The 18619-nt window shown below is 47.0% G+C and overlaps 1 protein-coding gene across 1 annotated transcript; it reads right to left on the bottom strand.

The window, feature by feature from the left end:
* Nucleotides 1–12587: 12587 nt before the first annotated feature.
* LOC127771797 (uncharacterized) lies at nucleotides 12588–17230 on the bottom strand. The gene is made up of 7 exons (XM_052297733.1): nucleotides 14672–17230; nucleotides 14296–14585; nucleotides 13855–14213; nucleotides 13590–13777; nucleotides 13326–13515; nucleotides 13151–13254; nucleotides 12588–13077 (listed from the first exon to the last, which is right to left on the bottom strand). The coding sequence occupies exons 1-3, from the start codon at nucleotides 15101–15103 to the stop codon at nucleotides 14000–14002; spliced, it is 936 nt and encodes a 311-aa protein (XP_052153693.1). The 5' UTR covers nucleotides 15104–17230; the 3' UTR covers nucleotides 12588–13077; nucleotides 13151–13254; nucleotides 13326–13515; nucleotides 13590–13777; nucleotides 13855–13999.
* Nucleotides 17231–18619: the final 1389 nt, after the last annotated feature.

The raw sequence follows: 18619 nt of genomic DNA, 5'->3' as shown, positions 1-18619 counted from the left end.
TTCCAATATCAAGGTGGCGCAACTCGCCGGATTACCATTTTCTCATTTTCTCTTAATTCCGAAATCATTTTGCCTCTTCTTTGTGGTGATTAGACGGAAATGCCCTTGGGACCAATGGCAGGTCCATCTCTTCTCTTTCTTTCTCTCCTTCTTCGTTTTGTGCTGCCGGTGGAGATGGTCGAGCGCGGCGAGGTGGTCGTCATCGTTGCTGACGAGGGCGTCGACCTGTCGGGGATGCGGCGGAACGAGTTGGCGACGACGGTGTGGGACAGGGCGAGGCCGAGCAAAGGCCATGGGGCTTAGTTGATGGCAGCGATGAATAAAACGTCTCAGCGGCGGCTCTGAGCTCCGGCGAGACGACGCCAACTCATTCCATTCGATGTGAAGCCATGCATGTGCATCCATGAGGTTGGTTAGGTCCCAGGGATGGTGCATGCGCAAAGAATCGACGAGGAGGTCACCGGAGCGGAGGGAATCGAAGATTGACGCTGGCGGCCGAAGTTGGAGGAGACGATGTCGATCTCCCTCCTCGATGCTCCATTCTTCTCGGTTCTTGAGGGGTTTTGAAGAGGACCTCAAGGAGGAGTTGATGGCGCGGTGGCTTGCTCCGGGATGGATGAGGATGGCCGGACGTCGACGATGCCGAAGCGGCGGTGCTCCGGAGCGCGCTCCAGGACGACGATGGCGCGGCGGTGTTCCCGTTGCTACAATGGATCAAACGCGATGGCGTCAAAAGAAAGTTTGTTCGGCAAGATGAGTTGAGTATGAAACGCAAAAGGGACAAGGACGACCGTGGCTTGGTGATGAATATGATCATCGTCTTCATCTCCGCTGGCGATGGGATTGAGACCAAAGAGGCAGCCCATGCTTGTTCTCTCGATGTGGTCAGTAGTAGGGTGGAGAGTGAGATGGGGCGACCGAGTTGGGAGAAGACAATAGCTGCCGCCGCTGCCGCTACTCAATATGCCGGCGAGGCCATGGCGTTTTGTCCCCTGCTCGCCACGCTCACCAGGAAGGGCAATTTCGTCTCATCATCTGGTGGAGGAGAGAAAATGATTTCGAAAATGCACCAAACGGCTAAAATGGCAAAGTGGCGGTGAGTGCGCGTTTCATATTGGCATTTTAGTGAAACGTGTTTTCAGAATGGCATTCTAGCGAAACCATATTTTGAAAGTGGCTAAATGTCCATTTTCTCGTGGCCCACGTGGGATCAGATCCAGTCAAGTACACATAAATCCGAAGGTTAACATATGTCAGTGATAAAGGCACGGTGCAGTTACTGCAGAGTATCTTAATCTGTCTATGTGTGTGAAATAATTCTGAAATTCTACTGTTCTTTTCTTTTTCTTGGCTGTGTAATTTTCTACATTTCCACTAGTTATCGTATATATGGGGGTGTTTCGGGAGAACGTATGCACACCGACTAGTGAATCTCACGGAAAATTATATAAAATATCAAACACCTATTTCCCATAGTATTATGCATATGTGTGAAATTTTATCTTCAAATTCATTATATTTTAGCCGTAACAAAAACAAAATTCTGATAGATTTTTACTCTTAAAACTGTTTACTTTTTTTAATTTTTGTTATGGCTAAAATATGATGAATTTGAATATGAGACTTTGAATATATGTACAATACTATTAAGAGCACATATGCAGTTTTTTTATTGATTTTTTCGTGATATTTGCTAGTTGGTGTGTACTGCACGGGAAAATTTTTTAAAGCTTGCGTACATATTCCCGTGTTTGAGAAAAAGATAATATTGAGAAGATACGCAAAATGAAATGAACTATTAGCTCATGATTAATTAAGTATTAATTATATTAAATTTGAAAAATAAATTAATATGGTTTTTAAAACAACTTTTTTATAATTGTTTTTTCAAAAGACGCATCGTTTAGCATTTCAAAAAATGTACGTGCGGAGAACTAGACAAATCTTCACTCTTAAAATCATACTACTAAATTCTTGCATGTGGTTTCATCACCAGGGTTAGCAAATGTGATGATGCATTGGAGAATTCTATAATATATATATATATATATATATATATATATATATATAGAGAGAGAGAGAGAGATAAAGATAATGCAGCAGGGTTGGTTATCTAATTGGCTAGTCAAATATGAGGTGGTTCATAGATCTTTGGGCTTCGATCATCGAGGAATAGAGACTTTGCAAATAAAAGCAGAGGATTGGGATTCCATTGCTGTCATTTTATATGTATATGGTTACAATTATTTACGTTCCCAATGTGCTTATGACGTTGCACCCGGTGGATCTTTAGCTAGCGTGTATCATCTTACAAGAATACAGTATGGTATAGATAACCCAGAAGAAGTATGCATAAAAGTCTTTGCCCAAAAGGATAATCCTAGAATCCCATCTGTCTTCTGAATTTGGAGAATATATATATATATATATATATATATATATATATATATATATATATATATATATATATTGAAGTTGAAAAATGTGAAAAAAGTTCATATTGAAATTGAAGTCTGCCGTGCGCTCGCTGCTCCTGTTGCCACTCTGGTTGGTCGTCCACTTGTCTGGATCCGAGCCCGGTGACGGTAGGTGGGACTAGAAATATTTTATTTACCCATGGGACCCACTTATCTGTAACTATCCCTATAAACATATAGGATCTGCCACAACTAATGTCATTTATTGTGGGACCCAACTATGTGGAGATTATGGATATCCCATATCTATATGGCAGTTATAGTTTAGTTGAGTACACGATACCAAATATAGATAGAATATCTTTATGAGGACTCGGGTTAGTTTCTAAACTTGTATGTCAAGGAAATACCCGGGATCTTAGTCGGTTACGATTATATTTTATCTGCAATCATATATTCCGTTAGGGATATGGACTATATTTTGTAATACGGACCCCTTCCCCTATATAAGGAGGGGTCCGGGTTCCTCTCGGGACACTTCTTTTTCCCCAGATCATACGATCAATATATACTCGGCGGAATCATCCCCGGACAGGAGTAGGGTAATACTTCTTGAATAAGAAGGCCTGAACCTGTATAAAATTCCTTGTCTTCAAACCCATCCACTTTTCTAGCTTGATAGCCACCCCCTTTAAGTATTGCCGAAATCTTGTTTTGACAGTTGGCGCGCTAGATAGGGGTAGCGTCAAGTTCTTCGCCGATTAGTGCGATGGGTTCCGTCTCCGGCATCGACGACCTCGTCTTCTCTCCCTGGCAGGCGTTTCGGTTCAGCAGCCTCGACTTTATCACCAACGACTTCGGTAAGATCTTTCTCCTTGACTCGGATTCAATCCAGTCAGGGAAGGACCAGGTCTCAGCCCCATTCGGTGTTCCGAACTCGGCCAAGATTTACTCCAAGCTTATCTCAATCGAGTCGGCTTCAAACCACTCGGATGAGATCCCATCTATTCCAACACCACCAGATCAAGATGATGGGGCCTACCCGCCAATCCTGATGAAACTCCCCGACAACTTGGCTGCCATCTTCACTACAATGGCGTCTTCTCCCCGTAGGCCTAGGCGGAAGTCGGCTTCAACACCGACCCTGCCTAGCTCCAGGGAAGTCGGCGTCATACTCCGTCCACTCGGCACGGTTTCGACAGATCAACTGGAAGGCTACTTCGGCTCCCCCGGCGTCGACTCACGACCAACAGAGATCGTGGAGTACGACGAATTCGGCTACCGCTACGACAACCGCGACCTCGACGACTTCGACGAAAGCTTTGAAGACAATTACACCCCTCTCTACTTCGGCGTCTTCATGGCTGACAATGAGACAGAAGAACAATGCCAAGCCCGAGAAACAGAGGCACAACGCGCACAGCAGGAAGCCGAGCGACGCCGACTGGAAGAGGAGCGCCAAGCACAAGAGCAAGAACGGCTACGGCGAGAGCAACAAGAACGCGAACGGGCTGCAAAGGAGGCCGAGGACCAACGACAACGAGCCTTGGACGTAGGGCGACGAGCGCGAGATCTCATCGGGCAGCAAGACGTCGAGGGAACAGCGGTCTTCCGCACCCCTCAACAGAACGCTGTCGCTGCGATCATCCTTCTCGACACCCTCCTCAAGGAAGACGCACTCAATCAAGCTGATCACGTCGTCAACATCTTGAACCAGACCAAGACCATGATCGCCGCTTCGGTCCCGGTTAACTCTGGAAGCGTCTGCACGCCGACTGGCAGCCGGGCTCCCCATCTCCGATCTCATGATTATCACCAGCCAAGCCTCAGCATCACCGGCACAGGATCCAATCGCAGGAGCTGGGGCCACGACGAGCGATCTGTTCACTTGCCTCCTGAGCGACACAGGGAGCGCCGAGTTGAACGGCCTCACTCCCCACCTCGCCAGCGTCCTGTCGATATTCGCGATACAATCAACCAGCGCCGTGCAGCACGAGGTCACCGCCATTCACCAGATCGCTACGACGACGACGTGGATGGAGTAACTGCCTTTACTAACGACCTGCGTCGAGTGGATTGGCCAGCCGGCTTCAAGCCGACTGGAATCGAGAAGTATGACGGCACCACTAATCCGGAGTGTTGGCTTACCGTCTACGGTCTCGCAATCCGCACAACAGGAGGAGACAGCAAGGCCATGGCAAACTACTTACCTGTGGCCCTAGTGGATTCTGCCCGGTCCTGGCTCCATGGATTACCCCGTGGCACGATTGGATCATGGGCGGAACTTCATGACCACTTCATCACTAACTTCTAGGGCACCTTTGAACACCCCGGCACACAGTTTGATCTCTACAACGTCATTCAGAAGTCTGGAGAATCCCTTCGAGATTACATCCGACGCTTCTCTGAACAGCGCAACAAGATCTCCGACATTACCGACGACGTCATCATCGCCGCTTTCACCAAAGGAATTCGCCACGAAGACCTAGTTGGCAAGTTCGGGCGCAAGCCTCCCAAGACAGTCAAACAGATGTTTGAAAAAGCCAACGAGTATGCCAAAGCCGAAGATGCCATTATCGCATCCAAGCAGTCGGGTCCTACTTGGAAGTCAAAGAAAGATGTGCCGACTACGGGAGGGGGTGGAAGTAACAATTACAAGGACCGCAAGCGTAAGCCCGAGGAACTCGTCGCGACTACTACACACTCCTCCCGACAACGTTCGCGCGTCAACACTTTTGACAAGATCATGAACTCCCAATGTCCGCATCATCCCAACTCCAACCACGCAGCTAAGGATTGCTTCGTCTACAAGCAGTTTGCAGAGCAATATGCCAAGAATGCACGGAAGACCCCTGACGGAGAACAAAGTACGTCGAAAAAGAAGGATGATGATGATGATCCCCCGACAGGTTTTCAAGATCACCGTAAGGAGCTCAACCACATCTTTGGCGGCACTCTGGCTTACGAGTCTAAAAGAAAGCAAAAGCTGACTGAAAGGGAGATCAATGCTGTCCAGCCCGATACGCCCCAATATCTTCGGTGGTCGGAGATAACAATCAAGTTTGACCGCTCGGATCACCCTGACCGAGTGGTCCACCTGGGGCGGTACCCCCTGGTACTAGACCCAGTGGTTCGCAACGTCAAGCTTCGCAGATCTCTCATCGATGGTGGCAGCGCACTCAATATCCTCTTCGCTAAAACCCTGGACGACATGTAGATCCCTCGCACCGAGTTAAACCCGAGTAATGCACCCTTCCACAGAGTCATCCTAGGGCTATCGGCAACACTACTCAGCCAGATCACTCTTCCGGTCACTTTTGGTACTCGGGAGAACTTCCGCATAGAGAACGTCTGCTTCGAAGTCGCTGATTTCAGGACAGCGTATCACGCCATACTCGGACGCCCGGTGTTAGCCAAGTTCATGGCCGTCCCGTACTATACCTACATGATGATGAAGATGCCCGGTCCTCGAGGAGTCATATGCCTACGGAGCGACATCAAGCAAGCTGTCACATGTGACAAGGAAAGTTGCGAGATGGCTCAAACCCGCGAGATCGCGATTGCTCGAGAAGACATCCGACTAGTTGCAACCACGGCAAGCGAAGGAGAAGTGCCTACGGCCAAGATCTCAAAGAGTGGAGAAAGCAAAGCCAAGACCAAGAAAATTCCCCTAGATCCTTCTGACCCTACTAAAACTACTGTAATAGGCGCCGAGTTAGATTATAAATAGGAAAGCGCGCTCATCACCTTTCTTCAAAACAATAAAGATATCTTTGCGTGGAAACCATCTGATATGCCTAGTATTCCTAGAGAGGTGATTGAGCACTCTTTGCATGTTAAGGAAGACGCTAAACCCATCAAACAACGACTCCGCCACTTTGCACAAGACAAGAAGGACGCGATCAAGGAGGAATTGACCAAGCTGTTAGCAGCAGGCTTCATCAAAGAAGTCCTTCATCCCGACTGGCTGGCTAACCCAGTCCTAGTTCGGAAGAAGACTGGGCAATGGCGCATGTGTGTCGATTACACCGACCTCAACAAATCTTGCCCCAAAGATCCTTTCGGGCTGCCTCGCATTGACCAGGTAGTCGACTCGTCCGCCGGCTGGGAGCTGCTCAGTTTTTTGGATTGCTACTCGGGATATCATCAGATCCGATTGAAGGAATCCGACTGCTTGAAGACTTCGTTCATTACGCCCTTCGGGGCCTACTGCTACATCACCATGCCTTTCGGACTAAAGAACGCTGGAGAAACTTATCAACGCATGATCCAGAGATGTTTCTCGACTCAAATTGGTCACAATGTTGAAGCCTATGTGGATGATGTAGTCGTCAAGACCAAGCAGAAGGATGATTTGATTACGGATCTGGAAGAAACCTTTGCGAGCATCCGTGCTTTCAGGATAAAACTAAACCCAAAAAAATGCACCTTCGGAGTACCGGCAGGGAAGCTGCTTGGATTTATGGTGTCTCACAGAGGCATACAGGCCAACCCGGAGAAAGTCAACGCCATCCTCAACATGAAGCCGCCGTGTTCCCAGAAAGACGTTCAAAAGCTGACTGGATGCATGGCGGCGCTCAGCCGGTTTGTCTCACGACTCGGCGAGCGGGGGATGCCCTTCTTCAAACTGTTAAAGAAAACAGACAATTTCCAGTGGGGACCCGAAGCACAGAAAACCTTTGAAGATTTCAAGAAACTTCTCACTACTCCACCAGTTTTGGCCTTACCACACCCACAAGAGCCGCTATTACTATACGTATCGGCCACTTCTCAGGTTGTGAGCGCGGTCCTGGTTGTCGAGCGTGAAGAAGAATGCCATGTTCAGAAAGTCCAGCGACCGATCTACTTCGTTAGCGAGGTGTTGGCCGATTCCAAGATGAGATATCCTCAAGTTCAGAAGCTGTTGTACGGTGTTCTAATCACCGTCAGGAAATTATCCCACTACTTCCAAGGCCACTCGGTCACGGTGGTTACATCGTTTCTACTCAGTGATATCCTCTATAATCGCGAAGCAAATGGGCGAATCGCAAAATGGGCCTTAGAACTGATGTCCTTGGATATATCGTTCAAACCGCGAACTTCGATCAAATCCCAAGCTTTAGCCGACTTTGTCGCCGAGTGGACCGAGTGCCAAGAGGACACGCCCAAGGAAAAGATGGAGTATTGGACTATGCACTTTGACGGGTCAAAGAGACTTTCAGGCACTAGGGCCGGAGTTGTTTTAATTTCCTCGACTGGAGAAAGACTGAGCTATGTGCTATGGATACATTTTCCCGCATCTCACAACGTGGCAGAATACGAGGCGCTCCTTCACGGAATACGGATCACAATCTCTTTGGGAATCAGGCGTCTGATAGTTCGTGGAGATTCACAGTTAGTTGTTAACCAAGTTATGAAAGAGTGGTCCTACCTCGACGACAATATGATCGCTTATCGACAAGAGGTACGAAAGTTGGAGGATAAGTTTGATGGACTCGAACTCACTCATGTTCTTCGGCACAATAATGAAGCAGCCGACAGACTAGCGAATTTTGGATCCAAACGCGAAGCGGCCCCTTCTGATGTGTTCGTCGAATATCTTTATGAGCCAACCGTACCCAAGAGAGAAACAGCTGAAGCCGCGGACACTCAAGACATAGCTATGGTCGAAACCGACTAGAGAGAGCCTCTTATATGATTTCTGAACTCCCTCAAGATAAAGACGAAGCCGAGCTGATTTCCAGGCGCAGTAGGCTTTATATTATTCATGAGACCGAGCTGTACAGGAAAAGTCCATCAGGAATTCTGCAACGCTGTGTATCCTTAGAAGAAGGGAGATAATTGCTGAAGGACATACATTCTGGTATCTGTGGCAACCATGCTGCTGCACGCACCATTGTCGGCAAGGCTTACTGGCAAGGTTTTTTCTAGCCCACCGTTGTGTCCGATGCCGACAAGATCGTGCGGACATGTGAAGGTTGTCAATTTTTCGCCAGATAAACTCATTTGCCAGCCCAAGAGTTGCAAACCATCCCGCTGTCCTGGCCGTTTGCGGTTTAGGGGCTTGACATGGTCGGCCCGTTCAAAAAGGCAGTCGGCGGTTACACACATCTCTTTGTGGCTATTGATAAATTCTCCAAGTGGATTGAAGCTAAACCGGTCATCACAATCACGGCAGATAAAGCTAGAGATTTTTTCATCAACATTGTGCATCGGTTTGGGGTACCTAATCGATCATCACTGATAATGGTACTCAATTCACCGGTGGAGTATTTAAAGATTTTTGTGAAGACTTCGGCATTAAGATTTGTTATGCCTCCGTAGCGTATCCTATGAGCAATCGGCAAGTCGAGCGAGCCAACGGCATGGTACTCCAAGGAATAAAGGCACGAGTTTTTGACCGACTGAATCCTTATGTGTCACACCCTAAAAATCTCAAATATATAAATTGTTGTTTAAATTGGAATTATTAGAAATGATTTTAAAAGCCTAGAAGAGAAGATCTAGTTTTAAATAATAAATTCCAATATAAAATGGGGCCAGATAAATTTCATTAAATACTTTGCTTCATTCTATAATTCCTAGATTTTTCTGGGATTTATTTGAGCTAAGGAAGTATTTTTAATAAATGGAATTGCATTTCATGAATAATTTAAATGGAAAAAGGTTTTTGAAAGTCTCTTTTGGCTTTGGGCCAAAAGTCGGCCCAAAAACCCTCTCCCTCTCTCTCTCTCCCCAGCCCAAGCCGGCCCAGTCCGCCCGCAGCCGCCGCGTGCGCACGTCCGCCCGCTGACAGGTGGGGCCCGCCTATCAGGCCTGTCGTCTACCTCCGGCCGCCCGCCGCCCGAACCCTAGCGCCGCGCCGCCGCCGTCTCCTTCCAAATTCGGCCGCCCCTTTCCTTTTCCGGTGAAATAAATAGAGGGGAAATGATCCCCGGGATCCTCTCTATCTTTTCTCTTATGGAATCGTCGGCTAATTTCGTTTGGAAATCCATGGATTCGATCTCGAATCTGATTCATCTCTCTCCCCGAACCCTAGACCTTCCTTCGTCGTCGCCGGTCGCCGTGGGCCTTCGCCGCCGCCTCCTTGCCCCTATAAAAGGACCCCCAAGCCCGCCGCTACCCGTCGCCACCCTTGCGTTCGTCTCTCGTCGTCCGTAGCGCCCTAGCGCCGTGAGCCCTCGCGCCGCCATCGTCGCCGCCGCTCCAGCCGTGCGCCGCCGTCGCTCCAGTCGTCGCCGTCGCTCGGGGAGGTCACCATCGTGGTCGCCGTCGCGTCACCGTCCTCGTCCGCTCCTTCGCCGTCGCTGTCAACCGCCGGAGCACCGTCGCCGTCGTCAAGTCGAAGAGTGCCGCCACCTTTTCCTCGTTGCCGACGTCGTCCGGTCATCGTCCGCCGTCGTTTTGGTCACCGGTGAGTTCGCCGCGTCGCCCTCTACGTGTTGGTGTCCTCTATTCGCGTCGTCGCGCCGTCGTTCGCTGGCGAGCATGCGCACCCGAGCCGCCGCCGGTGGTGACGTCATCGCCGACGTCATCGTTGCCGTCCGTCGTGGTCCGGTCGTGGACCGATGGATCTTGGCCGTCCGTTTTGGATGAATCGATCTCGGCCGTTCATTTCCGTGAGCCGCCGCTGTGCACCCGGTCCACCGCGAACCCTAGCCGCTGACGCAATAAACCCCTTTTCCTTTTCAAAAATAATTCATTATTGCGTCATAATTCAATTAAAATCCATATAAATGATTTAATCCGATTTAATCTTTAAAAATTCATAACTAATTCATCTTAGCTCGGATTTAGTTGGTTCAAGTCTCTAAATTTTTCTAAAATTGAGATCTACATGTTAAAAATATCCACATGTACTGTTCATGCTTGTTTATGTGCTGTTTTGGTGTTTTTGCTCTTTTCTGTTTAGATTCCGACGTTTCCGGAGAGTTCGTTTTCGCAGGAGAAGAATTTGAAGAGTCCCAAAGCCAGCAAGGCAAGTCACACAGATCCCAAACAACCCTTTGAGCATGTTGATCCCGTTTAAAGCTATCGTTTCTATTCAACTATTGCATTTATTTTCGAATGTCATTGGGTGGAATTAACCTATTGTTTGTTATAGCCCTTTTGTTCTTGATTACTTTATTCCTTGATACCTTGGGTTATTATAACTTGACTAGTTGGGCTTTATATATTGGTTCAGCTAGATATTAGATATGATTGCTTAGCCATGCTTAGAAACATTAGCACACTATTGGGACAACTTATGACTCACTATTATTTAATGATGGCTTAATGATAGCTCACGATGGTCGATCGTGATTGGTTAATTAATTAATGTGCTTACTAAAACTTGATAATGGTGGGTTGTGAGCACATGGTTTTGATGGTCGTGCTCATGACAATTAAGGACCGGTTCACGAGTTTCGGTTGTGAAACATTAACCGTGCCAACCACAAGCCAGCGTGGGCAACGGCTTTACCCTTTTATATAGCATGGTTCATTGCGGGGCACCAGACTGAGAAGTGGCGGAGATAAGCCCATGGGGGTCGCTGGGGAGTCCATACTTGTTTATAAGGGGGTGATTATGATCCAGGAACGGTGCGCTGTGGTGGATTGTGTTGTGCGAGGGGTACTGTCACAGCTCCTTTCTGAGGTACCGTGGTGGTATCGAGACGCATGGTGACATGTCGTGGGGTTGTGTCTTGTGGGTACAGTGGTACACCTCTGGCCAGAGTAAAACTATTCGAATAGCCGTGCCCGCGGTTATGGGCGGGTCTAACAATGTCTTTCGTGATTAGTTTCACACTTCTCATCATAATAAAAGATGCTATAACTGGTAATAATTTGATTAGCTCCTGGTTTGGAATGGTATATTCCTGGTTTGGAGATAGAACTGTGCAGCCGGGATGGTTGTTCAGAATGGTTGGGCCTATGCAACAGGGTATGTTGTATAGCGTTGGATTAATATTGTTTAATTACTACTTAACTGTTTTTATTAAATTCTGAAATGTTTATTAAATGTTGTTTATGCAAATGAAACCCTACTATGCCATCCTTTGTATCCTGTGCACTTGCATATTTGCTGCGTGGCTTGCTGAGTATGTCATATACTCACCTTGCAATCATTCATCAGAGGAGGAGTTCTACAGTGATGCTGATGGTGTGGAGGATTAGGTGTAGCCCTGGTCAAGCTGCCTGTGGAGTGGAGTCGTCTGCGCCGTTTATCTTATTTTCCGCTGCTTAGATCTTTATTGATTGAGAGGAACTATCTACCTCTGTAATGACATTTTATTCGCTTATTAATTAGAGTAATAATTGTACTATATTATCAATTTGTTATTGTGTGCCTCGACTGATTCCTGGACGAGGGTTCACACACATGTAAGCGTTTGGAATTTTGGATAGAAATTCCAAGTGTGACATTATGCCGGCAAATGGGTGGAACAACTGCCATCTGTACTTTGGTCCTTGCGCACCACCCCCAGTCAGGCTACGGGCCAGTCGCCATTCTACCTAGTTTTTGGAGCAGAAGCAATGTTGCCTAGTGAAGTAGAATTTGAATCATTGCGTTTTCACAATTTTTGCGAAGAGCGCTACGGGGAAGACCGAGTGGATGACCTACACCGACTGGAAAAGGCCCGTGAAGCAGCCTTAATTCAGTCAGCCCGATACTTTCAAGGGTTGCGTCGTTCACAATCATAACGTCCGATCGCGTGCTTTCTTAGTCGGCGACCTGGTTTTGAGGAAAATTCAAACTACACAGGATCAGCACAAGTTATCTCCTTTATGGGAAGGGCCATTTATAATCTCTGAAGTCACTCGGCCAGGTTCCTATTGACTCAAGCGTGAAGACGGTACACCTATCGACAACTCTGGAATATCGAACATCTTCGTCGTTTTTATGCTTAAGTTTGCTTCTGTATCTCCCTATGTTGACTGACAACATCAAGCTTCCCCTTGAAGTTATCAGTCGGGGGCTATTGTCATAATAATGGAGTGTGATTTTTATCAGTCCAATTTGCTTACTCGATTTATCATTACCTTGCTTAATTTTTTGGCTTAGTCCATGAGGACTGAAAGTTTTTAAATAGCTTTTGCGGGTTTTAGGCTCAATAAGGCTTGACAAAAACTTTTAAGAAATCAGAAGCTAAGTATGAAACATTGGGCACAACATAAATTCATCAGTATTGTACAAATTGTGCCTCCATCATCATCATCATCAGAATCATTGTCATTACATTACATCAATCAGTATCAGTTTTCTCATCATCAGAGTCATCAAGACCAGTCGGTCGAAGATCGGTGTCCTGGAATCTCTCCACTACATCAACTGCTATCTTGTCAGCAACCTTCTGTGCATCATTGATAAGATCGAGAGCAGCTTCTTCGCTTGTCCTGTCTGCAAAGCCGTCAATGGCATCAATGTCGATTTTTGGGTAAAGGGACTTGGTCATTGCTAACGCCAGACTCGCTCCCATACTTCCAGCTTCTTTGATGTTCTTGAAATATGTATCCGGAGCAACTCTCAGCTTGTCAAAAATTTCGGAAGCATCAAGTGTACTCGGGCCATTGTTATTGATGAACATCGCTTGGACGAGTGGGGTAGCAACATTAGCAACTTCATCCCTGGCCCCTTCAAGTCTTCTGATTTTGCCAACCAGGACGTCGAATTGAGCTTGCGACTTGATCTTGCGGTCTGCACCAACAGATTCATATTAATGAGTCAGCATACAGAAGGCAATGGCTTTCGGAGTATCAATTGATGGTACCTTCAACATCCTTCAAAGCCGAGTCCCTCTGTCTTGCCAGCTCTGCTTTGTCGCTTTCTAGAGCCTGAATCTGCTTTCCAATTGAGATATCTTGGCGGCTTGCACTACATTAACTCCGGTTAATTGAAGCTACAAAGATGACAGCACAAGTTAGTCGGACGGATTTTGTGTGTACCTTTTGATGAACCACTTAGTTCGAAGTTAGACTCCTGGAGCTCAGCGATCCGATCCCTTAGATCGTGCTCGGTTTTCTTGGCAAGCTCTTTTGCTTCGTGCAATTGATCTCTGACAGCTTCAAGGGTTCCAAGATGAGGAACTAATTTCTCTAGGGTTGTGGTCTTCGCCTCGCTCCTAAGGTGAATCCTCTGCAAAACAGTTTTATCAGTGCTCGAGCTAGATGGCAAACAAGATGGCTGAGGTCAGGTGTCAAGGAACTTACGTTTACAATGCGAGTCGCTTGGCCGAGCGCCTTTTTTAGTAGGCATACCTCTTCGTCTTCTTTTTGCCAGTTTATTACAATTCCTTGAGGTTGCAAGTCATCATCCCACCACTTGACCAGAATGGAAGGGCGCGAGTCTTCAGCCGCACGTATCCGGAGAACTTCCTCTTCATCACCAATCATTGGTCCTAATGTATCCATGGATAAAGATCAGATGATCAATTAAAGTCGGTTGGATTAACACGGTTTCAGGCAAGGTGTTTACCCGTGATGATTCCCGGGCGAGGACGAGTCGGCTCTTGTGTCTTAGCAGGAGATCCAAGCCTCGGGTCGTTGCTGGCATCATGTCCGCGAGGGCTATCAGCCTGAGCTTCAACTTCTGGAATCTCTTGGCTTGGCCCTGTGTCCGACTAGTTTCCAGTCGGGGGCTCCTGATTAACTCCGGCTTCAGCTTCGGCCGATTGGTTTCCAGTCGGGGGTTGATCACCGGATTCTACATTGTCAATTGCTGGCTGATTGTCACTCGGATGATCCTTAGCAGTCGGCCCGGTTTCCTTGGAAGAACTCGTCTCCATGTTAGTCGGATCAGAGTCCTTCTCAGAAGGGTCTATATCAGATGGTTTCCTACGAGTTTGAGTTGTACTGTCAGCGTTGTTTTCATGATAAGTGAGCATCAGTACAAGGAAGAATGTTATATGATTTATACCTGGAAAACTTCCTGATCTTCGGCATAGGATGACTGGATGTTTTCTTCTTTGGAATGGCTTGCTTCGGGAGTTTTCTGGTTGTTTCTCTATCTCCAGGCTTTTCAGCGTTGTCGCCTTCGTCGTCACTCAGCACTAACTTCCTCTTACGGGAATCTGACTGGCCGGCTGGATTAGAAGTGTTGGGCTGGGCTTCGGATCGGATCTTTGGTCCCCCGCTCCCCTGACCAGTCTGACGGCGAGGTGATCGGCGCTGAGCGATTGGGGGATTCGACTTCATCAGAGCAAATTCCTAGACATAATATCTTCCACTGTCAATTGATTTAACAAAAAGACGAGATCATATTTTGAGGAAGGCTGAAGTGTTTGCGTACATACCGGTGGAGGAGGGTTGAATGCATTGTATGGCACAACTGGCAACAGATGTGAATAGCCGATAACAATGGCATTTGAGAAGATCTTGTACATTCTTTCCTTCATGACCTTAAAGTCAAGAGAGTCTGGATCTTCACGATTTGGATCATACTTGCCGTCAAACTCAAAAGCCGTGCGGGACCTTTCTTTGATTGGAGCTAACCGACTTTTGATGAAGTGCTGAGTGATTTGTTCTCCCTGCAAACCCTGTTCCTTCAGCTTTAGCATGCGTTCCATCAATTCCACTGCCTGAGCAGCTTCATCTCCCATAGGCAATGAATTCCATGTGTCCTGGTAAATCGGAGGAAGACAGGAGTACTCGGGGAGTGCGGGTTCAGGATTTTGAACGTAAAACCAGTTTGCGTGCCAGCCTTTGTTTGAGGTCTTGAAGGGCATGGAGAAATACTTTTGGCTTAGTGTTCCTCTGAGTTGGAAGCCGGCGCCCCCAACCACGCATGGTTTGCTCTTGTTCGGTTAGGGCTTAAGGAAGAAGATTCAGCGGAATAAGGCGAAATGAGGCCTAATGCCCAGAAAAGCTTCGCAGGCATGAATGAAATTGGCAATGTGCACTATGGAGTTTGGATTCAGGTGATGCAGGCTAATTCCATAGAAGCTCAGAATTCCTCGGAAGAATCTTGAAGTTGGAAGAGAAATCCACCATAAAAGAAGTGAGAAAATACCACGACCTCGTGTGTATCGGGGGTTGGGAACGCTTCGCCAAACGCTGGCCGCCACCCGATGATCTCCTTTGCCGGAAGAACGTCGTGCGCCACCATTTCCTTCAGATTCTCCTCAGTCACGTCGGAGGGCGCCCACTGACTCTCGAAACTTTCTCTCTCTTCCGTCATGGATGCGAGTCGAACGGTCTGATTCGGTTTGAAAAGTTGCTGGAGGGGAGTGGGGAATCGGTGCGGTGGACGCGTGGAGAAGTTTCGTGGATTTTTGAGAATGGATTGGGGCGGATTGATGAACCCTAGCTTCGTCGGCGCAGCTTTGTACTGTAACAAGGAGTGGGGAAATGGCGAGAGTTTCAGCGGGGAAGACGAAGCGTCGCTTGGACTTCGGTGTTTTGTTAGGGTATCGGGAGTGCTAATGGGCCTATGCCTGTACAGTACTTCAGCCCAATATTATTACCAGCGTGGCCCGTTGTGATCCCTAGGGACTTATGCGCTTTTTGCTTTGGCAATTTGTGCTCACAATGATGTGACCTGATGCTGTTAAATCCTTTTTAACGCAGTTTGATAATTCTTTGGAATTACCATGATGCAAATAAAAAGGTGTCCGACAGAAAGGTGTTATACTATTTTTGTAAGCTTTATTAGGCTGCAAAAGCTGTTTGGGTTGATTCGAGATGACTAGTTTATTAAGAGTCATTCTCTTGGCATGTTATATGCTTATTTTGATTATGGTGAAGGTTATAGCCTAGGCTATTAAACTTCTTAATTATCATGATTTTTATCATATTTGGTAGATCATTTTAAGAGTTTCTTACTCGGATTCTTGTCAAATATGTCTTTTTGTGGACATTTTGAGTGTTTATCACTCGGGCCCTTTTCATATTTTATTCTTGATATATTCAAGTTGAGAAGCAGTCGGCTGGGTATTTTACTGAATACCATGCGTGCTTTGCTATATGATGTTTGGTTGTAAAACCACTCGGTTCTTGACTACACGTTTAGTTTTTCAACTAACCACATAGTCGGGGGTTATACCTAATTAGGTGCATCTACTCGATGCACCATGTTTTATTTTCGCCTTTCACAGTCTTTGATTTTAGTACTCGGCAGGCCAGAGCAAGAGGAATTGAAGTACTCGGATTATTGCTTTTTGTTTTGAAAAAGCTATTTCGTCGACTGCAAAGGTCTCGGGGGCTACTGTGGAGATTATGGATATCCCATATCTACATGGCAGTTATAGTTTAGTTGGGTACACGATACCAAATATAGATAGAATATCTTTATGAGGACTCGGGTTAGTTTCTAAACTTGTATGTCAAGGAAATACCCGGGATCTTAGTCGGTTACGATTGTATTTTATCTGTAATCATATATTCCGTTAGGGATATGGACTGTATTTTGTAATACGAACCCCTTCCCCTATATAAGGAGGGGTCCGGGTTCCTCTCGGGACACTTCTTTTTCCCCAGATCATACGATCAATATATACTCGGCGGAATCATCCCCGGATAGGAGTAGGGTATTACTTCTTGAATAAGAAGGCCTGAACCTGTATAAAATTTCTTGTCTTCAAACCCATCCACTTTTCTAACTTGATAGCCACCCCCTTGAAATATTGTTTCGACAATCTATATATACTACTTGGTTCCTCTACATTACTCGTGGCCTTAAGACACTCACAGGACAAGGTACTCCTAACGTGCCTCTAGCCCATTTATCCACGAAATTGGCCCGGAATCATCCATAGGCCATGCATCCCCACAGTGCTTGCGACCTCTTTTAAATGGCTTAACTGGATTAAGTTATTAGTGAGGTAACACAGCCCACAAATACATACCTAGCCGGTGCCCCAGCCGAATGGGCCACAGATAATCTCCCCCATCTGCCCCTTCCTTCTCGTGACGCATCGACTCCAATCCGCGTTCCTATCCTCAGCGCCGCTCGCTTCTGCCTTCCGCCGCGCCGCTCCACTTTTCCTCCCCACTCGTGCGCATCGTTTCTCCTCCACATCCACGGCGCCGCTTCTCCTCCCCATCCGCCACGTCGATCCGCTCTCCCATCCTGCCACGCTTCTTATCCTCCCATCCCTCAGCGGCGCGCCACCGTTAACCATGCAGGGCTAGGGTTTGCTTACCTCTTGCAGACAACGACGGCGAGGGAGAGCTCGAGCAAGGGTTTTTCTGGAGGGGAAGGTGAGGATTGCATGGGAACAACTCTGTCGGTGGCGCGAGCGGCTATGGCGAGTTGGCCGTGAATTGGAGAGGGCGAGGCGTGAGGGACTCCCACCCACGGAGCCGAGCAACCATGTGAGCGTGGGAGCAACGAAATCTTGCGCGGGAGGAAGAAATAGGTGGGGGCGGGAGGGCAATTTTGGGATTCTTCTCCCAGGCGGCGCGAGGGGAACGCGCGCGACAGAGCCACACCCTCCACAGCGCACACGAGAAGCTCTTTCTCCGCCGCGCGTGGACTCTAGGAGGGGAAGAATAGCGTATCTCAGCGTGGGAACGAGGGACTCTAGTGGGGTGCACTCCCGGTTGACAGGTGGCGATTTTCCTAGCTAGCAGTGCGAAGAAACTCGCTACGTCCCCGCACTATAAAAGCCCTTTATAATGTTGTTATTGTCAGTGCGTGTAACATTTTTTTCAACTATACGGGCATCTTCAGTGTGCCATCAATTTTGCTGTGCAAAATCAGTAGCGTGTCTGAGGTTCGAACTTCACAGTGTAAACACCGGTTTGCGGCTCCCACCACTCATTCTGAGCAAAGAGAAAGCCAACTAAACTACTTCCTCCGTTTCAAAATATTTGACGCGTTTGATTTTTTTAATATGTTTAACCATTCGTCTTATTAAAAAAATTTAAATAATTATTAATTTTTTTCTATCATTTGATTTATTGTTAAATATACCTATATGTATACATATAGTTTTACATATTTCACAAAGTTTTTTTTTACATATTTCACAAAAGTTATTGAATAAGACGAACAGTTAAATATGTGCTAAAAAGTTAACGGTGTCAAATATTTAGAAACAGAGGGAGTATTATTTTTCTTTCCACGCATCAGTATGTATGTGCTCACCATGCAATGGTGCATTTTTTTTATTTGGCTTGGTTCGAGTCTTCTGACATATACAGTTCGACTCTCCCCAATGTGTTCGGTTCGTTTTGTGGCGCGACGGTTTGATTTATTCATACACTCGAGATGCTCTAACGTTGTAGACAACATAAGTTTG

This window comes from Oryza glaberrima, chromosome 4 (genome assembly GCF_000147395.1).
Source record: "Oryza glaberrima chromosome 4, OglaRS2, whole genome shotgun sequence".
Taxonomy (NCBI): Eukaryota; Viridiplantae; Streptophyta; class Magnoliopsida; order Poales; family Poaceae; genus Oryza; species Oryza glaberrima.
Note: the sequence above shows the minus strand (reverse complement) of the source record. Positions and strands in the feature narration are given on the sequence as shown.

What these genes read in the sequence shown, in the direction of transcription:
- LOC127771797 (XM_052297733.1), bottom strand. Translation starts at nt 15,103, where the DNA reads ATGCCCTTCAAGACCTCAAACAAAGGCTGGCACGCAAACTGGTTTTAC. An exon ending in CATTCAACCCTCCTCCACCG is followed by an intron (nt 14,586 to 14,671) that starts GTATGTACGCAA and finishes TATTATGTCTAG; the next exon opens with GAATTTGCTCTGATGAAGTC. An exon ending in AAGATCAGGAAGTTTTCCAG is followed by an intron (nt 14,214 to 14,295) that starts GTATAAATCATA and finishes TCAAACTCGTAG; the next exon opens with GAAACCATCTGATATAGACC.